We start from the raw sequence: 25247 nt of genomic DNA on the forward strand, positions 1-25247 counted from the left end.
GGAGTTGTTAGGGTCTTTCAGTCTCTTACACAAAGCCTTCCAAGGCATCTCGGAACCCAGCCTCACCCACAAGTCTATCTGAGACTGTGTGACACACCTAGAAAGGCTCATTTTGCTCCCACTCTTGGGATATTCCTTGTTCCCCTCCTTTCTCTTGCACCCTCATATTCATGCTCAGCTGGTTTTCAGCAGCTGTGTGTCCAGTTTCCATCAGAGTGCTCACATTTTAACTCCTCCAGCTTCCCTTTTGAGCCCTCTGGGAATCTTTCCTCTTGCAACCATCATATCCCTTCTGGGAAGGAGCAGGAGGTAAAGAGAAGGCAAGTTTCCCTCTTCCCTCCTTCCAGGACCATCAGCAGAGGGAATGGGGGCTGGTGTGCGACACCATCTATTCCAGCTTCAGCAAGATCATTGAAGACAGCAGGAAGGACATCTTGAGTCATGTTGATGGCATCCTGGCTTTCGCCCTAAAGACCTACCAGGACTCCATCATAGTAAAGGTAGCAATATCCTTTCTTCAGTGCCCCACCCCTGCCTCTCTATTCCTCTCTGGCCTTCCAAGGAAAAGCAGTTTGGTTCTGATGGACTCAGGGTCTGAAACTTGGGCATTTATCCCTCTTCCATCCTTATGTCTGCAGACTGGGTGCCTTTACCCTGAGGCTAACTTGGAGGAGTCCCTAGTCATTTTAGGTCATTTGAAAAAATCTTTTCCTTCCATGCTTTTAAGGTCTGCCTCCCTACTGAAAAGAGTGAGTAAGACCTAAATTCCATAGGAGCCAGTTGTAGGAAGAAGCATTGGTAGGAAGAGGAAGAGGCCCCAATGATTTCCCTGCCTTTATTCTATTCTTTGTCTGAAGTACATTTCTTTGAGGTCGAGAGAAGGAGCCCCTGCATCCTTTGGGAGAATGGACTGAGTAGAAAGATAACCTCTTGAAACACCAGGAAACCAGACCTCTTCTCATTTAAGAACTAGCCGGTGTGGGCTAGGGAGAGGGGGCCCTTTGCCCTATGAGATGCCACAGCCCTCTTTCCTGAGTTGAGCTCAGAGGGATAGTACAAGGCCATAGCTGTGGGAAAGTTGTGTGGAGGATTCAGCTCCTCATCCCCCAGATTGTGTGCAGGCAGCTTTTTCTGGCTCCAGGATTATTCCTACCTAGGATATCTGAACAATCTGATTGTTTCAGGACACCAACATGAAGCTGGACTACCTGGACGCCCTGACCAAAATGACAACCGCCTTATGCAACCAGGCCTTGGACCCCAATACTCAGTTCCCCTCCGCACAGGAACTGGAGCGCCTTATGGTGGTAAGTGCCTTGCTGAGGAAGGGGGTGGAAATGCAGAGAGGGGGACGATGAGTCCTCTTGTGCAGCAGAGGCAACTCCCCAAGGCTAGCCCTGCAGAGGAGATGGTGGGATTCTCCAGAATCCATTTTCCCTCGTCACGGTGGGGGTGAAGACTCTGTGTGTGGGTGTGATTCAGGGGAGATTTTGTCCTTTGGGGTCCTTAAAAAAACCGTGAAGATTGAGGTCTAGAATGGGAGAAGGAGATGAAGGAGAGAAAAGTATGCTCATGAGCTGTATGGTCTTGTGTGTATGCGTTACAGAGAATACTGAAGGAGGAGCCAATGGAAGCCCTCTCCAGCTCCATTAGGCTGAAGGCCATCAACGTGATCATTGACTTAAGGTAGTATGCCTTCTCCTCTCGCTTGAGCTCTGCCTGTGTTTCTGCTCTGTTTCCTCTAATCTGTGGCCACCTCTTCTTTCTGCTTCTGCTAACAGCTAAAGGACCGCCGGAGTAGATGCAGAGCTGCCCCTTCCTGTGCTGGGAACAGGCTGTTCAAAGTATTGGGCAGAGACTGTACCTCCTTTCTCCATTGGCACTTGCTATGGCTACTGCCTTGGGCTTGCTTCTGCTCTTAGGGCTATCCTTGATGAGACACTTACCCTGCATCAGTGACTTTGCATTCCCTGAAACACCTGGGTACCCAAAAGTGCTGTGTCACCCCCAAATACCACTACACATTGAGTCCTAGTTCAACCCAGACAGTAGAGTCCAGCCTGGGACATGGTAGCGATTTTGGATTGTGGAAACAAGTGGTTGCCAGGAGCTCTTCTTGGGAGGGCTCCAGGCTGAATCACCCTCATCTGATTTAACCTGGTTTGTTGAGCCTTGCACAGGTCTGAGATTAACGGCAGGTTTTGATCTCTTTCGAGATTTATTTATGGGTCTCTGAAACAAGGCTATTAGAAGAACTTACATGATGGTGCTGGAGTTGGTTCGAGGGGGTGACTGCTGGTACTTCCAGGAGTATAGGGAAGTGGGGGGAGGTAGCCCATCCGACCTCGAGAAGCCTGGAGATTTCAGTCACAAACCCCGCATATCTGAATTTTTAACGGGTTAATATCTTGGTGAGGTCTATCCTGAGACACTGGAGTTCGGCCAGGGGCGTGGTGGTGATCTTGGATTGTGGGAACAAGCAGCTGCCAGGTGCTCTGCTTCGGCAGGCACCAGGCTGACTCACCCTTCTCTGATGTACACTGGGCTGTTCAGCCTTTTGTAAGCTTAACTAAAGCTTTTGGTCTCTGGTTTTTGGTCTCTGAAGCAGGGCTGATAAATGAGTTTGATTAGTTGAGCCAGAGGTGGTTTGTGAGCATGGGTTCCACATACCTAAAATTTGGCCATTAAATTTCTTGGAAAACTTGGTGCCAAGTTTTTGGGGTCTGGCCAGAGGCACATCAGCAATTTGGGGTATCAGGAAGCCCGAAGGCACCATCAGGCTGCTGATGCACTCACCCTGTAGGTACAGGCTGACCAGCTGGCTGTACCCCACTCCCTTCTTGCTTTTATATTTCTTTCTCCCATGTCACTACCTTCCCCAGATGTTACTAATCTCTGGTTGCTTTTCTGCTTCTCCCTGGAACTTAGGAAGCTCACGGGCGTCTCAGACTGGAATGAAGAACCAATAACACTACTTGAAACAAGTTGCAAGAGGGTGCTTTGCCTCCCATACGAAGACAAGTTGGATATAAAGAGTTCCGACCACACGGAGGGCAAGGCCACTGTGGTATTTCATTCCTTCTTATTTGTCTGTTATTTTATTTATTTTGAGGGTTGGCAGTTTGATGGAAGTATCTAGCATTGCCTTTAATGAAAATGGGATTATTTGAAGGAAGTTACTCCTGATGAAGGGTGCTTACAGTTCACAAAGTCTTTTTTAGGTTTTTCTTTAAATACAAAGAGTTTTTCATTGAAAGAAATTTAGATGTAAGGGGAGAGGAGTGTTGAAAACATGTTCAAAAGATAACACAGGATTCTGCAGAATGGAAAAAAAACAGTCTTATTTGTGTGATTTTTGGGCCACACGGGGTGACACTCAGGGCTTACTCCTAGCTGTATCCTCCTGGTGGGACTTGGGGAACCACATGGTGCCAAGAACAGAACCCAGGTTAGGGGCTGGAGCAATAGCACAGCGGGTAGGGCATTTGCCTTGCACGTGACTGACCCGGGTTCGATTCCCAGCATCCCATATGGTCCCCTGAGCACCGCCAGGGATAATTCCTGAGTGCAGACCCAGGAGTAACCCCTGTGCAGAGCCAGGTGTGACCCAAAAAGCAAAAAAAAACAAAACAAAACAAAACAAAAACACCAGGTTAGCTTCAAGCAAGGCAAGTGCTCTACCTGTTATACAATCAATCCAGCCCCACCAAGTTCACCAAGTCTGAACTTAATTCAGGGGATTGCCTTTCTTCCCAGGGACTCTCACAGATGGCCACTGCCACCCAACGGTGGACATGCACTCCTTCCCTTGACATCTTAATCAATACCAGATTGGATGTTTCAAAATGATTTTTAGGAAAGATTCATGGAGAAATCAATGAAGGTTCCCAGAAACAAGACACCTGAGCCATTTCTTCCAGGGCCTCTAGTTTTGCCCTGAGGGAGGAAAGGGGTATTTGATTAACTCATTCAAATTTATATGTTGGATTCCAAGAAGCCTTTTCATGTTAAAGTCTCTTGAAATTCATGTTCATTGATTGCTCATTTATTTTGATTGGTTATTCATGGATGCTCTAGTCTCCTGAAATTCACTGAGGACAGTAAGAAATGAGATGATGTTTTTAAAAATAAAGTTGTCTACTCTTTGCTGTGTTAGTTTGTTTTCCAATCAGGCCAATTCTCTCCTTTGGGCCATTGTTCATCAGCTGTCTGGTGGTTCGTCTTTGCGAGTTCATGGCATTTATGTTTTTGAGTAAGGACTGGTGCATATTGAGACGGCCCAGGTGGCTTCCTTGGGCTGTGTCCACAGGGAGCCTTTATGGATGTAGTTCTGGAGGGTTTGGGGCAGGCATTTTGATGGGGTTTCTGCACAACTGGGACAGACTATGCGATTTTCAGTTGCTTTAGGAAGGACATTCCTGACTCTGTGCTCAGGGAACACTTGTTGCAGGTTGAGGGGAGCACATGGGGTGCTGGGGATTAAACCCAGGTTGGCTGCATGTAAGGCAGATGCTCTACCTGCTGCCCTATCGCTCAGGCGCCAGAATAGAAGCTTTCTTGGGTGTCAGTTACCTAGATTGCTGCCTGCCCCCTTCCCTGCCTGGAGAAGGCCAGCCTCTCAGTCTGTGCTGCTGACAGAACCAACAGGCTCCTGGGAGCAGAGGGCTGGGGAGAGCCATGTCCTCAGGGTCTCCAGGCCCTTAGCACCAACTGCAATTGCGGGAGACATCCATGTTCTGCTGAAGAAAAGAGGAATTCCTTCAAGTTGGTGGAGGACAAGAGTAGGCTCTTGAAACTGAGACCCAAGGGATGAGTCAAGGGCCAGAATGTCTCCAGGAAGCCTCACTCGGCCAGTCAGAGCGGGCAGACTTTGGGAGGAGAGATGGGGCTGATATCATGGCAGTTTTTTGAGTCTGTTTTCTCTCCCCAGGATCTATACAAGAGTACACTGGAGAGTCTCTTAAGACTTACGCAGGCTCTGATTGAAGAGAGGCCCTCTGGGACAGAGGACTTGTTGGAGGTCAGTGGAAGGAGCCCAGGAAGTTGGCTGTATTTCTTTGCCAGGGCAGCCAGAACAATGCACTGCAACAGAGTCGCTTTGAAGAACAGAAATGTATTCTCCATCTTCTTCTCCCACCATGGTGATAGCTTTGGGATGGCTTGGTTCCTCCAGGGGGCCTGTGAAAGAGAAGCTGTTCCATGCATCTCTCCTTGCTCCTGATGATTTCAGGGTCGTGGCATGCCCCCTCCACTATCACATAATGATCCTCCCTGTGTGGGCTTTGTTTCTTACTAGGACAAGACTCGTATCAGGCTCTCTTCATCTGGTGTGAACTCACCTCCACTTGAACTCACCTGCAAGTATGGTTTTTCTGAATCAGGTTACATTTTAAGATTCTGGCTGGTTATGAATCAGGGGGACTCTTTAGCTGAATTGAGTGGAATTGTGGCATCAAGGAAGAGATAGAATAGGATGAAGCTTGAGGGCTGAGATTTTGAGAGATTATATTGGACCTAGGATCTAAATGATGTTGTTTTTTTCTTGGAGAGAAACTTTCCTCCTCCAGCCATTGCTGTGCCCACTGCCTCCCTCTCCCTCTGCACACCTTCTGAGGAGCTGGAGACACGGTTCTGGGACTTCTCCACACCTCACTTGCAGAGGCTGGCTCTGCTGTCCCTCATGTGGCCTGGGAAATCAGTGAAAAATGGGGTAACACTAGTGCCTAGTTGATAGTCATTTGATTTTATTATTGATTTATTTCAAAAAACTTTTTTGTTGATCTACTGTGAGATATACCCTTACAAAGCTGTTCATGGTTGTATTTAAATCATTCAGTATTCCAACACCCTTCCCTCCACCAATGTACATTTCCCAGCACCAGTGTTCCCAGATTCCCTCCCATCACCCCCCCCACCTGATGCCTGCCTTTATGGCAGATGCTTTTCTTATCTCTCTCTCTCTCTCTCTTTCTCGCCCCCTTCCTTTGGGGCATTGTGGTTTGCAATATTGATACTGAAAGGTTGTCAAGAATATCCATCTGTCTCTTTACCTACTTTTAGCCCTCCAATCTAGTCCAGTATGATCATTCTCAGCTGTTATTGTCATACTGGTCTTTTCTCTATCTTACCTACCCTCTCAGCCCCTGTGCCCCCCCCACACACTTTTGGTTAGTTCTAACCATTGACCAGTCCTCCTAACCTCTGTTTTCCCTGGTCATGGATATTAGTCTACTAATTTTTTTATATACCACAAATGAATGCAGTCATTCTGTATTTGTCCCTATATTTCTGACTCATGTCACTCAGCATGATACTCTCCATGTCCATCCATTTATAGGAACATTTCATGACTTCATTTTTCGTGACAGCTGCATAGTATTCCATTGTGTAGATGTGCCATAGTTTCTTTATCCATTTGTCTGTTCTTGGGCACTCAGGTTGTTTCCAGATTCTGGCTATGGGTAAATAGTCTGCAATGAACATAGGAGTGCAGATGATGCTTTTGCTGTGTGTTTTTAAAACCCCAGGGCATATTCCCAGAAGTGGTATTGCTGGGTGAAATGGGAGCTCAATTTCTAGTTTTTTGAGAAATGTCCATACTGTTTTCCAGAAAGGCTGGACCAGTCAGCATTCCCATCAACAGTGAAGGAGAGTCCCTTCCTCCCCACATCCATGCCAACACCACTTGCTTCTGTTCTTTTGGATGTGTGCCAGTTGATAGTCATTTTAAACATGATAAATGGCATCATGTTTATTCAATGCTTAGGTCAAAGAAGTAGAATGCAGATTCAAATTATTGCCCACTTTCAAGATGTTTGTGACTTTATAGTTGAATTCACCGTATGCTGGTGCCACTGTCATGTTTTGCCCTCTACCATATTTTCCTGGTCATTCAAAAAGCACTGGTCCAAGTAAATCAAAAGGAGGGACTCTACTGGGAAGATAACATCTTAATTTAGGAAGGATATGCACCAACATAAGCTGTAGTGCAAACTTCAAAGTGAAGAACCAAGGCAGGTTTGGCTTTGTGCGGGTAGGAGTCAGGGTGACACAGCAGTCTATATATGCATCATTAGTAGTCGTTCACCAAACACATGTATATCATGAGGGGAATGGTGGGCATGTGCAGTTGGGGATCAGACAATGGACATACTAGACATGTACTCAAATGACAGAGGATGATCATCAGGGCATGATGTAGTTTGCTAATAAAGAGAAAAGTGCCTTCAAATAAAGTCTCCACTGCACAATCTCCACCTAACCCATTGGCTGACCAATACTGTCCAGCCAGATGTAGGCCCTGCATTGACCCAGTCCAAGCCAATAGACTGTAGTGAAGGGGATCTCCAAGAAAAGTCTTTGTACATCATCAAAAACACAAGTCTCAGGACAGTATATTTCAGCCTCTTTTTTGTTTTTTTGTTTATTTTTTACAGATCTGTCAGTTCTTATTTACTATACTTGGAGCTTGATTATTATTCTATTATTATTTTAAAGCACTGTGATTTATAATACTGCACTGGTAGGGAACAACTTTCCAACAACACACTTTCCACCAGAGTGTCCACTTTTCTCCATCACCATTGTCCCAGTGCCCTAGCCAGCTTTCCTGCCATCCCCACTCCCACCCCCACCTCTACCCCAGTCATTGGTTCAGTTCTGTAGACCAGTTTTTAGGTTCTGTTGCCTTTGGACATTTATGATTTCCTTACAGTGTTTTAAAAAATATATTACATATGAGCAAGATCATTCTGTATTTTTCCCTCTCCTTCTGGCTAACTTCATTCAGCTTGATATTCTCCAGGTCCATCCACTGGCATCCATTTGCATCATTTAATTTTCATAATTTTTTATAAATTAGTAGTAATATTCATTGTGCACATCTACCAAAGTTTCATTATTCAGTCATCTGTTCTTGGACATTTGGGATGTCTTGGCTATTCTGAATAGCACTGCAATGAATGAAGACGTGTAAATCTCTTTTTGAACTTATGTTTTTGTTTGTGGCCCTTTGGCTAGATGCCAAGAACTGGAATCACTAGGTCATGGGAAAGCTCATTTCTTAAGACAGTACGGAAAAGTCTTTTCCCCCCATCGTAGCCCACACTGGTTCTTGCTATTCTTGATGTAATATGACAATCTAGTTGGCATGAGGTGATATTTCATTGTTGTTTTGATATGTGTTTCTCCACGAAGTGATGGCCAACACTTTTTCTTATACCACATGTCCCTTCTGTATGTCTTTCTTTGTGAAATTGTCTCTTCAGCTCCTCTGCCTATTTTTCAATGGGAAGTCTCTTTATGTTATTAAGTTTTATGGTCCCTTTATTAAATCCTGCATATTTGTCTTTGGTTAATTCCGTGATGAGTGAATATTTTCTCCCTTTGATTCCACTCATCTTTTTCTTTACTGTGAAGATGTTTCTTAATTTGATGGAGTCCCATTAGTTTGTTTTTTTCTTCTGTTTCTTTGGCTAATTGACATGGAGTCATAGATAAAGTTGCAAGAGTCAATATCGAGAGGGTTGTTCTGTCTATATTTGCCCCAATGTGTTTTGTGGATTTGGGTCTAATATTGAGGTCCTGACACCATTTGCATTGACCTTTTTGTGTAGTGTGAGCTATATTTTTGCATGTGACTAATTGGTTTTCCCAGCACAAATTTTGAGGAATTTGATTCCTCCATTTCATTTATCTAGTGCCTTTGTCGAAGATTAGCTATCTCTCTCAGCACCTATTGATATGATCATATAATGGTTTTTATCTTTCCCGGTATTTATAGACAGTATCACATTAAGTAGTGCATATTGAACTATCTTTAAATACCTGGGATAAACTCCACTTGATCAAGGTCCATAATCCTTCAATATTTTGTTGAATTTGTTTTGCTAAGAATAAGTTGAGGATCACTGCATCTCTGTTCATCATGGAAGTAGCTATGCAATTTTCTTTTTTAGTAATATCTTTTACTGATTTTTGTTATCAGGTAACCAAATATTAATTTGGTTCCAGGGAAATTGTTTTGGAGCATTTGTTTGACTTTCTGAGAATAGGAAGCAGGGTTTTGAAGATTTGGAAGAAATCACTTGTGGATTCATCTGGGTCTGCCCTTTGAATTCTGTGTCGACGTTTAATTTCCACATCAGTAATTGGTCTGCCCAGGTGTTTAGCTTCATCCTGATGTAATCTTGGAAGTTCTAGGATTCCACAGATTTATCCATTTCTTCTAGGTTCTTCAATTTCACAACATAAAGTTTGTTCATCGTAATCTGGGACAAACTTTTCACAATTTCCATAACATTGTTTTTAACTTCTTCCCTTTCATTTCCAGCTGCAATTTATTAGTTTTTATTTTTACCTTGGTAATTCTGGTTAAAAGTTTGCCAAGTGCTTATTATTTTAGAAAAACAGCCCTTATATTCATTAACACCCCCCTCTTTTTAATTGCTATTTTGTGTTTGCCTCACCCAGCAGTGCTTACGGGTAACTCCTGACTGAGCTCCTTGTGGGGCTCAGGGTCCCACATAGGGTGCCTGGAATCAAACCCAAGTTGGCTGCATGCAATGCTGTGACCTACTCATCTACTTTTGCTCAGCCCCATTCATTCATCTCTTATTGCTATTTTTGTTGATTTCTTTGTTGCTTATTTCTGCTCTAGGCCTTCTGATTCTTCTATTGACTTTGAGTTTCCTTTATTGCTTCTTTTCAAGTAACTTAGAATGTGCAATTATTTATTTTGGCCTTTTCTTGTTTCCGTATGGAACAAGTTGCTATGTAGTTCACACTTATAGTTTTTGGTGTGTCTCATATATTCTGGTAACTCACGTCATTGTTCTCATGAAAGTTTTTCTCAGGGACAGAAGAGGGGCTTCTAAGTGGTGTCCAAGAGGTACCAAAGTTGGTCCCTCCAATGTTTTTGGTTAATTAAAATGACGATTCAGTGTGACAGTGTTGTGTGGGGCCTGTAGTGTTGAGGATTGTCCTGGTCACCAGGGACCGTTTGGGCTGCATTTGGCAATGCCCTGGGGACTCTAGGGTGCTGGGAATCAAACTGGGGTCAGCCACATGCAAGGATATGCACCTTAACCCTTGTTGTATTTCTTTCGCCCATCCAAATGAATTTTGTTCTTCCATTCGTTGACTTTGATTGTAGTCTGATCATACTCTCACTTCTACTTTCTCTTTCATTGCTCTAGGTTTGTTATCATTATGTAACTACCTACATAATTATATATCATTTTGCATCTTCATATCATGATAATGTTCTATCACTAACCTCAATTCATTAAACAGCTTCACCAAAAGAAGCCTTCTAGTTCATGATCTGAGAGGAAATAGAGCTGGTGGGTGATGGGAAGTCTTCCAGATTATTGTCTTCGCCCATTCATTTGGAGGGGCTACTGCACTAACGAGGGTTACAGGTGAGGGTATGGCTTTGTGCAGGTTTGAGTAGTGATGTAAGGTCTAAGTTAACCAGTTCTACTGGAGCTGCTGCAGCTGCATTTATGTTGCATCCAGTTGTTCTCAGTACAAATGAGCACTATCGTCCCACATCTACAGGTCCCAGAGCCTCACTATGTCTTTAGGTGACTATCCTATGTTGTACGTCTTCTAACTCGGGCCTGGAATCAACTGTCTCTCCAAGGATCCCTGGTTCCTCTTGAGGTGAAAAGGGTATTGAAAGACCAGTATTGACTCCTGTGGGGATCTTCCTGATCATCTGGCTGCAAGAAAGACTTGCAAAGCTCCACCAGAATTCCTTATATCTTCAGAAGAATTGGTTTTGCTCATCAGAGGAGCACTGTGTTCTCTGGAGTTGGCTTTGGATTTTCACCTTCTGCTCTTCTTTGTAAATATAAATTACTGTTTGATCACTGTCCCATTGTCAGACTGATGGCTACTCCTTGATATTGGACAGTGCATCTGTGGATTGGTGAGATGGGCTGGAGGCATCATTCACCAATTTGTGCTTCAAATAGTGATTATCTATCATTTCATTTCTCAAGCAATGAATACACTCATCCTGAAGTCTGTGAATACAGTCATCCTTCTTGATTATTGTCATTTTTCTTGCTACAAAATTATGGAAATGGGAACACTGGAATGTGTTGGCTCACTGGTTTATCAGTCAGTAGCATTTGAGAGCCACTGCTTGAACATCAGAGAAGAGCAACTGAAGATGTGTAGCACCTAACTAAGTACAAAACAGGGGGTAGGAAAAAAGGAAGAGCTGGAGCCAGGCCCACATGTGATCTCCCTCGAGGCCAGTAGCACAATTCTCAGAAAGCTCACCTGATGCTTAGCAGAGGCAAGTTCAAGGTGGCCTTTTCATGCTCTGAGAGGTAGCTGAGCTGCTCTGACTTGTAGTCTCTTCTCTCCACAGTGTTTTGACAGATGGATTAACTCAGAAAAAAATTATGAGCGGGAACGAGCCATGTGGATCACTTCACAACTTTTAAGTTATGTGGCAGAGAAACAGAGTTTAAACGTGAGTGGGAGTCAGTCCTGGGTCTGGGCCAGGAGCCCCTGTGGCAACTATTATCCCTCCCTTTGTCTCATGTCACCACATCTTTCCTTCCCCTCTCACTCACCTCCTTTCCCTGTCCTGCTAACCCGATCCTTGTTTTACCTTTGTGTACTTCATCTCTTGGTTCTGCCTTTTGGCATCCTTGCCTGGCCTCTGATTTATCAATTCTACTCCATTCCACTTGCTTTTGTTCAATCCCATGTGTCTTAACTGGTGGTTACTGAGCATTCACTTTGATATTCATAGCGAATCCATAGATGACCAAGATGACCCCACTTCCAAGGATCTTGCGGACTCTGGAGGAGACAGTCTTTCATAGAATAAACTCTGGTAGAAAGTGATCATGATGACCCAAACAAATGAGGCAGAAATAAAAGATGAGAGGCTGGAGTGGTAGTACAGTGGATAGGGCATTTGTCTTGAATGTGGCTGACCTGGGTTCAATTCCCAGCATCCCATATGGTCCCCCGAGCACCGCCAGAAGTAACTCCTGAGTGCAAATCTTGGAGTAATCCCTGTGCATTGCTGGGTGTGACCCAAAAAGCAAAAAAAAAAAAAAAATGGAAGAGAGAAAGAAAGAAAAGGTGAAAGCAGAATCGCAGAATTGGTTTTAAGGGAGGGATTGTGCCAGCATCCTCAGCTCTGAGTAGGATTTGGGCTACACCTGAAGGATCAGTGGCTGTCAGGAAGCCAAAGGAGACTAGTGTTAGAGAAACCCAAGGTTATGACCCCATATGTCCTTTCGAAGTCACGACTTACCCAGCTATGTTTATTTGTTAAACCAAGGCCTTGTGTCACTTCTGATGTCTCTGGCACATGTTTCCCTCCTTCTGGTGTTTTTTTTTTTTTTTTTGTGATCACTCAGTTTAAGAGAGTGGCTGGGACAGCTTGTGACTTCCACCTCTCCTCTTCAGACTAAAATAAATTTCGCCAAACTGGAAAGCCTGGTCAAGCTGCTGGCCCTGCGCTGCCACGATGAAGTGGACACCGTCTGCGTCCTGTCCTCTAAGGCTGCCTACCACCTCTACCGCATTCTTCTGCACCAAAAGCGTATGGAGCCCTTCTCTTCCCACTCCCCTCGGGGCTCCCTCTCAGGACCGCCCCATATGGTGTCCATCCCCCTTACACACACACACACACACACACACACACAAGCACATGCACACGCACACATACACCCTTTCCCAGGACGTGAGTGGTGAAGAGGGAATCTGAACACCTCATGTTCTTTGAGGAACTCGCTCCCCAAGTATCTACAGATACCTTATTGGGAAAGAAAAGCTCTCAGACAGTTGTCTAGAATTAATTTCTCCCCTCTGCTGAGCCCCATCTCCTCCCTGGTGCAGTCTCTGTTCACATCAGGCAGCATGAAAGTGGTTAGACACAAGATGTTGCCTTTCTTTCTCTTAATGTCCACTGGCTCCTTCCAGTCCCATGGGACATACCTCTCCCAAAGCTGACTTAAATCATTAGGTGATTTGGAGAGGCGAGTGTCTGTGACAGCTGGGAACAGGATACTTAAAACCCTCCCTCCAAGAGGTGAGTAACGAAAGGTGGGGTTGGGGGGGTCTTTGTTTCAGAGATGAGAATGAATATAGGCTTGGGGCAGAAGAAGACAAGTGGTGAGATCTATAGTGCCTATTCATTCTACAAGGATTCATCATCTAATATTGGCAGAAATAGCACATACAACATTGCGAAGGTAAGGGGGACTGAACAGGAACCAGAGCAGGGAGATGAGGACTCTGTTGACAGCCAGTCTTAGACTCGTCTGTTGAATTGATTGTAGGATGCAGATTAGGGGTCAATATACTCTTCCCCATTGCATTCCTTAGACCGAATAGGTTGAGGACATCGTCCTGGCCTGAGCTGCCACAAGCTTCCCCTTGAATTTCATGATCCTACTACTTATTCATTCCCTATTTGCCCCAAAACTATTATTTCATGTTCATGGTGATTTGGGAACAAAGCACACTCCCGACTCAGCCTCAAGCAGACGTCGCTGAGGACCTTAGCTCCAGCACTGTGTCCACACAGCCTGTGACTTCCGCAGCCTGTGACCTCTGAACCCACATTTTCTCTGTGGTCAATATTTTCTCCTTGCCACTCCCGTGGTTCTGTCCCCATAGTTAGTGTTCTCTAGGAACCTCATATATGCCTAAGACAAATGTCCATCGTGCTCCCAGACCATCTCCTTCCTCTTTCTGGAAGGAGAACCAGGAACCAGAGCCCAGACTAGCTGAGGTAAGGGGATCCAGAAGCACCAGCCTGTTTCTCCCGTTTCAGGCATTTGCTGAGTTCTTCACCCAGATTCAGCTCACCAACCTGGTGCTGGAGGCTCTGAAGTCTGTGACAGATAGCGAGGCTGAGGTGTCTCTCCCTGTAATCCAGCTGATGAGTGCCAGACTTCATATTAATGATGATTTGGGAACAAAGCACACTCCCAACTCAGACCTCAAGCAGACGTCACTGAGGACCTTAGCTCCAGCACTGTGTCCACACAGCCTGTGACTTCCGCAGCCTGTGACCTCTGAACCCACATTTTCTCTGTGGTCAATGTTTTCTCCTTGCCATGGTTCTGTCCCCCTAGTTAGTGTTCTCTAGGAACCTCATATATGCCTAAGACAAATGTCCATCGTGCTCCCAGACCATCTCCTTCCTCTTTCTGGAAGGAGAACCAGGAACCAGAGCCCAGACTAGCTGAGGTAGGGGGATCCAGAAGCACCAGCCTGTTTCTCCCCTGTTTCAGGCATTTGCTGAGTTCTTCACCCAGATTCAGCTCACCAACCTTGTGCTGGAGGCTCTGAAGTCTGTTACGGACAGCATGGCCACCGTGTCTCTCCCTGCAGCCCAGCTGATGAGTGCCATCATGAAGGAGAGGGGCGGAGACGTGCTGCAGGTAGTGGGCTTCCCTGTCCAGAACTCAGACCTGTAAGCCCGGGGCCTGCTCTGCTCTTCTGACTCGGTCACAAACCAGTTCACAGTCACAAACCAGTTCACATTTCTGACTCTGGGTAGACTGATTCGATTCATTCACTTGTGAATGGAGGCCTGGGCGAGGCTTTCTCTGCAGTCCACTGAGCTCACATTTGTGATCCTGACTCATCACTCCACTACCTCCCCTCTGGGGGATGGTCCCTAAGTTCAGAAGTGCAAATACCTTGAAGCCTTGGCTACCATAACATCTCTGTGAATTTAACAGGATTTTCTGGATTGCCAAGGGCTGAGGCCTTTGTGAAGTTGAAGACCCAGATGAAAAACCAGTGAGCCCAAGGACTCTGATCTGGTGCTACACTGTCTTTTGGCCTGACATATAAAGGTGGAGAGGTTCTGCATAAGAATTCACATCACCCTCTTGAAAAATGTGGAAATTTGGGGCTGGAGTGATAGCACAGCGGGTAGGGCGTTTGCCTTGCACGCGGCCGACCCGGGTTCGAATCCCAGCATCCCATATGGTCCACTGAGCACCGCCAGGGGTGATTCCTGAGTGCATGAGCCAGGAGTGACCCCTGTGCATCGCCGGGTGTGACCCAAAAAGCAAAAAAAAAAAAAAAAAAAAAAAGAAAAATGTGGAAATGGATGTTGGGCAACACTGAATGCCACTGTCCCCATGATATGTGGTCAGGGTTCTCCAGTCCCTCCTCTCAGAATTCCTTAGTGTCCAAGGCCCTTTAATCATTTTAATCATTTATGAACATTCTCTCGCCAGGGAATCAGAGAGGGGGAATGCCCTCAAGGTTCAGTTTGAGTGAAACAGCCTTCTGAGAGGTACCTTGAGTCAAGCCTCCTGGTCCTCCCATATCTTCTGCCAATTGTCCCCAAAGCTTCATGAGTGCTCTTGGTGTCAGCTGAGAGGAGATGCCCTGACATGGCTTGTAAAATTGCCCTTCCTTCCCAGAGGGTCTCCTGAGTCACTCGGGTCTCCCCCTTGTGTTACAGGTTGTGGCTGGCATATATTCCAGTCAACCTTGGCACCAACTTCTGAAGTCACTTTTGTGGCCTCTAACCTCCTGCTCATGGCACCCCAGAACTCAGTCTGTGAGACAAGAGCCCCTTGTGTCTCGGGAGTCCTTTGAGCAGCAGGAAGATGGAAGCAGTGAGGTAGATGAAAGGCTCTTCTCTTCTTCCCCACAGACTGAGGAAGTGGTGAGACGCATCCTGAGTCATCTCGATTCCACGCTGGAGCCCCGCATCAGGGAGGAGCTGCTGCAGGCCATGTGCTGGCTGGCAGGCCACAGCACCTCCACCGTTGTGGCCCTGCTGCTCAGCCAGCCTCTGCCCTGGGACAGGTAGCCCTCTCCTGGCCACCGTAGCACATTCTCTATGCCTGGGACTCTGCCTGCCTCAGCCCCTTCCCAGCATCGCTTTCTTGTAGGAGCATTTTGTCCTCCCTGCCAGTCCGTTGGCATTTCCTTCCTCTCTGGCCAAGTCCTCTCTGGGCTCACTCCCTCTAGTCTGCAAGAGGCCTGGGAGCCAGCCAGTGCTAGGAGCCTGGTGACCAGGGCCCATGACAGCTCTGTCCTTGGTCCTGCAGAACCCAGTTGGACATATGGGAGGCATTTGGCACTGACCGGGAAACTGCAGTCCGCATCCTCCAGCTGTTGGCGAGCATCTTGGCCGAGAAAGACCCCAAGAAGGACAGCAGGGAGATGGACTTGCAGCCCGTGGCGGTCAGCACCGGGATGAGGGGACACTTACCTTGCCTGACTGGGAAGCAGAGCTGAGAGTGGAAGGGACTAAAGGACTGAAGCAGCTGTGAGGGAGACGCAAAGCTGAGGGCTGACCCTGTGCACTCAAGGAGCACTTTAATCCCTTTATGTCTGTGGGGCCAGAACTGCATGGAGATGAAGGGCAGGTTGAGTCCCTGTTTCTGGACAGCAAAGTTGTCTCCCAATTCACCCCTCACACTCCTGACTCCCAGCGATCTTCGAATTCAGGACGGGCGCTCATTCTACCAGAGCCCAGACATGGGCCTGGAGAGAGAGCTGAGGGTTGGGTTGCCTGGTGAAGACCAAGCTTCCCCCAATTGCCTCTGTGGAAACACAGTGTTGGTTTCTTTTTCGTTATGAATATCAGGGGAGTCCAGAGAAAGCAGACGGCATGTATATGCTGCCTCAGCGGTCTAGGGTGAACTGTGGATGTTCAGTCCTGGATGCTTCTGACAATTCTGGTTTTGAATGGGGTCCTCTGGGCAAAGAGAGAGGTCGGGGTGGGGACTCTGTGCAGGATCACAGGACCAATTGGCACTGCAATGCACACACACTCACTTCTTCTCCCACCCTCCCACGGTGTCTTCACCCAGGTCTCCTGCGCGTTGCTGGCGATTTTAGCAGGCTCAGTCTGCCAGGAGGCTATTCAGGAACTCTATCCCCGACTGCTGCTGGGTCTGCTCTGTGATATATACTGGACAGGCGAAAAGAATTCTCCCCAGCAGGGAGTGGTGTGCAGCAATATGGAAGACGGCAAGTCCTTCGATCCCTTGAGGTATGCCTAACCCGAACATCAGGGGAATGAAGTTAGTCCTCATACTGACCCCCTAAGGATGCTGACCAGTTGAACATCTGAGAATAAAGTTAAACAGGGGAGTGGAAATTGCTGCCTCAGGCAGTAGAAAGTCATCATATATTTGCAAGTTCCTCATTTTTGTGTTCTTTCTTGTCCTTTTCTGCCAGTTGATTTCATGGTTCCTATTGGTATTTATATTTAAGAGAACATGGAGAGATTCATTAGATTGGGGTTCCCAAAATGAAAAGTTCCATCCTAGCCAGACGTGGGCCTCCAAAAACAAAAGATGTAGTTTTATATTTGAAAATTTTATATCAAATAGATATATCTACTCCTGATCAAAGAACAAAAATCTAGGTTTCATTCATATTTGAGTTTTTCTTTTGCTGCCTTATACAAAAATCACTGTATATCTGATGTCATGGTCACTATTCTAATAACACAAATATTGAAAAGAACTTTGGTTGGGAGAGAAATAGCATTTTGTCAATGATACAAATCGCCATATCTCTGGGGGATTCTATACCCATAAGTGATAAGTAAACATTGAAATAGCATGTTTATAATAGAATACCCACGCTGAACCTAAGGGGGAAAATGTAGACTATTGTAGACTATTACAGAATGTTAAATATGTGACCTGTGGTTTTATTCATTCACCTACAAGCAGTACTTTACAGACCTACCAGATATGTATAACAGTTTTTTGGGGGAGGGGCTCTCAGGCCCTACTCCCAAACCCAGCAACTGGGCCCATGGTTTAATGCAAGGATGAGGATTTGTGTTGCTCAGGTTCTCCAGGAATGGTGCTTACCTGGGCAAACCTGGCAGTGCTGGAAGGGCTGTAATACCATACCCAGTGGTGCTTAGGGGCCCTCAATGACTGATTTCAGTGATGCTTGGGGGATCATTGGTGCTGGGATAGAACCCAGGGTGGCACATCTGAAACATATGCCCTTTCTGCTGTACTATTGTCCAGCCCTGTGCTGGAAAGTTATTTCAATGAGTGTGAGTTGGGACCACAGATGGGGATGGATTCATGCTCAAGAATATTTCCTGGTGGTTCTCTTGGGAGCATTTGCAAAGCTTTGGATCAAACTGGGATATACCATTTGCCAAACACCATATTCCCTATACTACCTCTCTGACTACTGCCAAAAAGTTTAATCAAAGCTTTGATGTATTCAATAGTATACGAACGTTTGACAAAAAAAATAATGGGTGATAAGGAAGATAAGGATTATTTATTTTTAAGTACTTAAACATTTTAGAGACTGCAACATTGGCATAAGTCTTAGTATAGAGTCAATAGTATCCAAGCTGTAACTTTGCCAGTTACAGCTTTTTCTTACTCATTACTCAATCGAGAGAAAAACACACTCTCTTGGGGAATAAAGATAATATGTTCTATATCAGCATGATTTATTGTCATGAAAATTTCCTGAACAATAATTGCATGGTGCACAGAACTGATGAAATGGGTCAAGGGATTGAAGACATTCTATGAGCAGTGAAAAACGTTCCAGTTTTTTACATCGAGTTAAATGTGTCTATCACCTTTGCTAGGAAACAAAGCTTTCTCTTGAGTACATGCATGATTCTTGAAAGAACAAAAATTGCCAAGATTTAATTATTTTCTGATACTTGGAAAATTGATGCCAAAGAAAATCCGGTACATCATTGAATTGAAAGAGATTTGTTTAAAGAAAAATAAGGCCCCCTTCCAAAGATCTTGTCAGTTCCTACTGATGGCACTCCAGGGAGCACAGGAAACTACAGAGGTTTCATTGCAGCTGGATTTGTTGATGATGTATTCATGCTTGGTGCCATACAAGTGTGTGTTAAAAGTCTGCTCCAACTCACTGTTGGAGAGGTAGCTCCTGGCCATGCTGAAAAAGTAGAAGGCAACTACTAAGAGCTCATCACTGTGACTAAAGCCTGCTAACATACTAAAACATTGATCAACCTGCAGCAGTGCACTCTGGTCATCCTTTTATTGAGATGACTAATCATTATTTTCACTTGAATTGTCCTTTATTGTCTGAATGAGCATTAGACATGTAGTGACTGTGCTGTAGGAAGCAGGTCAAAATATTACAGGAAAAACATGCAAGGTTGTCATGTAGCATGTCTTCCTGCTGGCTGGTTTCAAGAAGGAAGATTCTTACGGTGATACAGGGAAAGTTTTTAAAAAAGAGGGTGGTCAGGTAAATAAATTTGGAAACCCTCGCATTAGATGATGAACGACATGATACACTGTTCTAGATCCTTCTCGTCTCGTCATTGTGCGGTACCTGCACGTCTGATCACCCTCTTTAGTGGGTGCTTGTCAGTTGCTGCCATCTTACACAAGTCACTACCAAAACTGTCATCTGTGGAGTGGGGTTTGGGCTCTGAAATATGTGCTTTGATTCCTTTACTTGTCTTCTCTGTATGTGCATGAAGGATTCACTTCATGGGCCTCACATTTGCCCTGGGAGCCACCTCCACCGTGGAGCCCTCTTCTAGCTGTAGATCTGAAAAGCAGAGCTGTCAGGGCCTAGGCATGGATGGGTGGGCACCACTGGACTTTGGATTCATGGGTTTGTACCTGTCAGGCAGGTGCTTTAAGTCACTAAGTGGTCACCCGGCCGTTATCCCCTTTTTCAAAAGTGATCAAGTCCTACTTTGCTATCTCAAAATAAGGTAGTAGCAGATCTAGCCTCATTTGGCGGGAGTGGAGCTGCAGATTATCCCAAGCCTTTCTTTGTACGCTGGAGAGCAGAATTTGAAAATAAGGGCACCAGAATATTCATGTGGTCTCTTACCCAACTCTGGGGTTGCATGAGGATCAGGAGTAAAAGGCTGTTTGGTTGGGCAATTGGGTGGGAGTGGGAGGTGGGGGCAGCAGTTCCTGGAGCTGTGGAGTTCTGTAAGTAGGAAAGTAGAATCCAGCTACCAGCTCTGTTCCGGCTTCCTGGCTCAGGAATGGCATGAGGGTCTCACTAACGTGAGCTCCGTCCTTCTGTCCCTCTCTGCAGTTGTGCCCTCCAAGCCCTGAGGGCTCTGACAGTGGCTGTGGATTACACTACAGTGGTGACATATGCAGATGAGGAGCACTGCTGGGAAATCCTCAGTTCCCCAGAGTCCTTTCATCTAGGGGTCATGACACTAAGCAGGTAGGCCTCCTTCCCAGTCGTCATTTCTCAACTCTAACCCTCTACCCCCAGGGCCTAGCCTTCAACCCTCCCCTCTCTTTGCCATCTCTTTGCTCTCTGGTTATCGTTTTCCTGTTGTCTTTCTTGTTCCTTACACACTGAGGAGTCCTGACCCCTACCACCCCACCCTACCTTCACCCACACCCACCTCTACCCCACAGCAACTCTTAAATCTCTGTGTTCCATCTCAGGGCCATCGTGAGCAACTGCCCACAACAAGTAATCAATGAAATTCTGGATTTAGTCATGAACATGTTGGAGAGCCAAGATCCTGGTCAGAAGCTACTGGCACAAAGTGTCTATGCAGAGGTAAAAACTGCTCGGGAGGGTTCCACAGCTCTTCCAATTGTTTCCTATAGCTGAAAAACACTAAAAAGAACCTTCAAACCTTCAATAAGTGGTCCCCAAAGAGGGCAGACTACAGCTGAGATTCCTGAAGTAGAGGCACTTTCCTACCTTGCACTTCAGGCACCTGCCTTTCACGTGGCAGCAGAGGCTTAGAGAGAGAGTACAGGGCAAGGTGTGTGCCTTGCATGTAAATCGACCCTCGTGTGATCCCTGGCACCACATGGTTTACTGAGCATCATCAGGTGCAACCATGGACGCCCCCTTAACCCCACAGTCTGTGGCTCTGAAGGTCCCTGAGCACCATCAATGCGGCCCAGTTCATGTCTGGCACGGCAGGCCCTGAGAGGCATTGCATCCTTGCCAGGTGCCTGGGCACCAGCAAAGTTGGCTGAGGGTCACTGGGAGGGGCCCGTGGGTGTCTTGTGCAGCCAGAGGGGGGCGGTGTTTCACCGTCCACCACAGTTTCAAGGGTCCCAACTCCTAGAGAGGGGATCATCAACTCTTTTGCTCCATGTGTGATCTGTGAATATTGGCATGTAGTAAAAAATTCAGGCTCTGGGGCCGGAGCGATAGCACAGCGGGTAGGGCGTTTGCCTTGCACGCGGCCGACCTGGGTTCTATCCCCGGCATCCCATATGGTCCCCCAAGCACTACCAGGAGCAATTCCTGAGTGCAAAGCCAGGAGTAACCCCTGAGCATCGCTGGGTGTGACCCAAAAAGCAAAAAAAAAAAAAAATTCAGGCTCTGTCGGCGTTGCCTCACAGGTTCTTGCCACCTGTGGTGTATGTCTCACCTGAGTATGGGGCCTGGGGGAGGGCTGAGGGGTGCACAGTACACATGACCTTTTCTCTAATATTACCTACATTTTGTTATACACATAGCTCCTTTGGCACAGATCAGTGGCAGAGACTCTGGGGCAAGAATCTTTAAATACTGTAATGAAATACATCCATGATCCGGATACCACACTAAAGGAGATCGGCATAATTGGTATGAGTAATCTCGCCCTACACCCCAAAACAGTAAGTATGAGTGTGGTGCAATGGAGTATGTGTTCTCCCTGGATCATTTAGTCAATCTCCTATGGATCCCTTGGTAATCTAGTTGATTGCCCGACCCCTCATCCTCATGCAGTAGGCATCCCGTCTCTAGAACTAGAGAACTCCCTATCCAGCAAGGTCTTCCAAAGCCCCTGAGCACCAGCCTTCCCCTTCTCACATCCCCTGGCCTTTTGACTTATGTCCCACCCGTTTTCTCAAAGCCCTACTCCCCACTTTGCAAGCTCCCCAGCTCTTGAGTGATCTCTACCTGTTTTCAAATAGGCAGAGACTCTGTCCACCATGATTTGTGTCTGTAAAGAGCTACTGAGAACTACACCCCGACTGAAAATTCATTCAATGAAGACATATAGAAACATTGTCATCACTACCAAAAGAGAATCCAAGGATGTCTTCCATACCATCTCTAAGGACCTGCGTCTGCTTCTTAATGATGTATGGGGCTAAGTTCTGGGGATCAGTTGGGAACAGTTGGGGTGGGCTGAAGGGAACTCAAGAATCTGGGCCAGGGTCTTGGACTATGTTGGAAAGGTTGTAGTGAGAGATGCGAAAATGAGGACTCGCTTCTGGAAATGGTGGGTAGCAAGGTCTGCAGTGCACCCCCTCTGACACAGATGCAGCACACACCACAAATTCCCCACTCACTACAGAAAGACTTACTAGCAGACTTGAACTTAATTTTGACTTCAGGCATCTTCTATAGACTTGACTAAAGTGCCAAGACACAGGAGACAGTCTCAACTAAAGCCTCCTCCCAAACAACACCAGGGTTCTGCAATGCTAGGAGCTGTGTGGCAGGAATCCAGAGATTCAGATGTGAGCTTTCCAAAGCAATATGCATGTTCACTGTGTCTGACCCTCCTTCCATAGCATAGATTTTAGAGCTCCAAGGAACTTGCTTCAGGGCTACATGCCCTCAGTAGTCCTGCCCAGGTCCCCTACAACCAGGCATTGAACCATGGATTTGAGTTACTTTGGAATAAGTCTAATCTCTGAGCTGGACCTTCCTAGATGGGAGGGTTAATGTCTGATTCCTCTGTCTATTACTCAACAAGTATACTTAAGAAAGTCAGAAGTTGGTATCCTCCAAGCAGAAATGTGAGATGCTTTGAAGTTTTCTCTTTGTTGTTCATAATCACACTTTGCACTGATCTTGTCTTCAGAAAATTGGGACTGGAGTGATAGCACAGTGGGCAGGGCATTTGCCTTGCATGCAGCCAACCAGGTTCAAATCTCAGTATCCCATATGGTCCCCCAAGCACTGCTAAGAGTAATTCCTGAGTGCAGAGCCAGGAGTAACCCCTGAGCATCTCCGGGTGTGACCCAAAAAGAAAAAAACAATTCATTTATTCTTTTCTCTGGTGTGTTCATTTTGGTATTGAGTATACCAAATTTTTAATATTTAGTTTACTTTTAAAAAATATCAAGGCACCGTGTCTTACACAGTAATGGATGAGTTTCAGGAACATAATATTCCAGCATCAATCTCACCACCAGTATCACCTGTCCTCCACAAATGTCCCCAAGATCCTTCCAAACTCCCAGCCTGCCTCCTTGACAGGCATATTTTTAAGTTTGTTGTAGTAGTTTGGATTTCATGTTTACCATGTTGTTGCCTCTTCAGTATATATTTGTGTGTCTATACATATATCACACAACCACCTCTATGCCGCCAATGTACTTGAGGCCCTGACCCTATCCTTCTTATCTCCCTCCTGTCTCTTTTTACTGCCCCCATAAGTTTCTTCCCCTTGTTTTCCCCCTATTTCATTTTATTTTTAGAAAGTTGTTCATTACTGAACATTGTAATGAACAATAGTTCATTACAGATAATATTCAAACACCAATCCCACCACCGTGCACCTTCGTACCATTAGAAGAGGAAAGTGTGTGAAGATTGTTGTATTTCATCCTGGAGCTGTTTAATCCCTTGTATAAGAGATTACAAACATATATGTTAAACCCAAACAAATGTGAGCTACTTTGGATACATCAGAGGTCAGAGCATCCTGGGTCTTTCTCTTCCAGGAGCTTTATTTCATAGTCTCTGGACCTAAGTTGTTGATGAGAATATATGGAGCCAGAGGCATTGATATAACGGGGTTTGTCTTTGGGTATTTGATTCTAACCCAATGGTTAGAAAGTCTACCCTTATTCCAGTGCCATGATTTTTGATCACCATAGCTTTCTAGTCCATTTTCAGATTAGGTAATGAAATACCTCCCAATTTCTTATTTTTCAGTATGGATTTGGTTATTTGGGGTGATTTATGGTTTCATAGTAACCTTCTTATTGATGATTCACTGTCCCTGAGGATTGTCATCAGAACATGTATGGATTGGGATTGCATAAAATCTATATAGAAATTTAGGTAGGATGGTCATTTTGACAGTATTAATTCTTCCGATCCAAGCACAGGAAATATTTTTCTACTTTCTAAGGTTTTCTAATGATTAAGTCTTCTTTTTTTTTGCTTTTTGGGTCACACCTGGCGATGCACAGGGGTTACTCCTGGCTCTGTACTCAGGAATTACCCCTGGCCGTGCTCAGGGGACCATATGGGATGCTGGGATTTGAACCCAGGTCGGCCGCGTGCAAGGCAAATGCCCTACCCGCTGTGCTATCTCTCCAGCCCCTCTAATGATTAAGTCTTCTATAGTTTTTGTGGCATAGGTTTTTTTGCGCCCTCGGGATATGTTCCCAGAAGTGGTATTGCTTGGTTTCTAGTTTTTGAAGGAATGTTCATATTGTTTTCCAAAAGGCTGGACCAGTTGGCATTTCTACCAGCAATGAGAGACAGTCCCTTTCTCCTACATCAGCACCAGCACCAGTGCTCTTGTTCTTTTTGATGTGTGCCAGACTCTGGTGTGAGATGATATCTCATTGTTGTTTTGATTTGCATCCCCCTGATGATTAGCAATGTAGAGCATTTTTTCATGTGTCTTTTGGCCATTGGTATTTCTTATTTAAGAAAGCTTCTGTTCATTTTTTCTCCCCATTTTTTATGGGGCTGGAGGTTTTTCCCTTGTACAGATACATATACAAGACATAGTGTATATATCCTGGATATTAACCCCTTACCTGATGCATATTGGGTGTTTTTTCACATTCCATAGATTCTCTCTGGATTTTTTCACTGTTTCTTTTGAGATGCAGAAGCTTCTTAGTTTTATTATTCTATTGAAGAACCAGGTTCTGATTTCACTGGCTCTTGGCATTACTTTCTTGATTTCTAGACATTGATTTCTGCCCTAATATATATTATTTTCTGCCTTGTATTCCCTTTTCTTTCCTTTCTTTCTTTCTTTCTTTCTTTCTTTCTTTCTTTCTTTCTTTCTTTCTTTCTTTCTTTCTTTCTTTCTTTGTTTCTTTCTTTCTTTCTTTCTTTCTTCCTTGTTTGCTTCCTTTTTTGGTCAGACCCAGTGATATTCAGCTGGTTTTGCACTCAGGAATTACTCCTGGTGGTGCTTGGGGATCTATAGGATGCCAGGAATTGAACCCAGGTCAGCCACTAGCAAGGCAGAGAACCTCCCTGATGTACTATTGTTCCGGTCCCAGCTCCTCTCTTTAAATTTGAAAAGTTTTAGAACCTGTTGTGGGAGTATGCTGCAC

At 45.5% G+C, this 25247-nt stretch overlaps 1 protein-coding gene across 1 annotated transcript in view; it reads left to right on the plus strand.

The window, feature by feature from the left end:
- Window positions 1-25247, plus strand: part of LOC129403486 (maestro heat-like repeat family member 5) — a 46358-nt gene that overhangs the window by 9817 nt on the left and 11294 nt on the right. The window contains exons 6-21 of the mRNA XM_055132133.1: window positions 348-500; window positions 1185-1307; window positions 1607-1686; window positions 2929-3067; window positions 4931-5020; window positions 11384-11488; window positions 12442-12577; window positions 13108-13229; window positions 14277-14426; window positions 15662-15816; window positions 16062-16197; window positions 16830-17011; window positions 20053-20190; window positions 20421-20538; window positions 21459-21599; window positions 21900-22070. Of these exons, the coding sequence (XP_054988108.1) occupies window positions 348-500; window positions 1185-1307; window positions 1607-1686; window positions 2929-3067; window positions 4931-5020; window positions 11384-11488; window positions 12442-12577; window positions 13108-13229; window positions 14277-14426; window positions 15662-15816; window positions 16062-16197; window positions 16830-17011; window positions 20053-20190; window positions 20421-20538; window positions 21459-21599; window positions 21900-22070 (2139 nt within the window). The remainder of the gene's footprint in view (window positions 1-347; window positions 501-1184; window positions 1308-1606; window positions 1687-2928; window positions 3068-4930; window positions 5021-11383; window positions 11489-12441; window positions 12578-13107; window positions 13230-14276; window positions 14427-15661; window positions 15817-16061; window positions 16198-16829; window positions 17012-20052; window positions 20191-20420; window positions 20539-21458; window positions 21600-21899; window positions 22071-25247) is intronic.

This window comes from Sorex araneus, chromosome 3, assembly GCF_027595985.1.
Source record: "Sorex araneus isolate mSorAra2 chromosome 3, mSorAra2.pri, whole genome shotgun sequence".
In the NCBI taxonomy this organism is placed as follows: domain Eukaryota; kingdom Metazoa; phylum Chordata; class Mammalia; order Eulipotyphla; family Soricidae; genus Sorex; species Sorex araneus.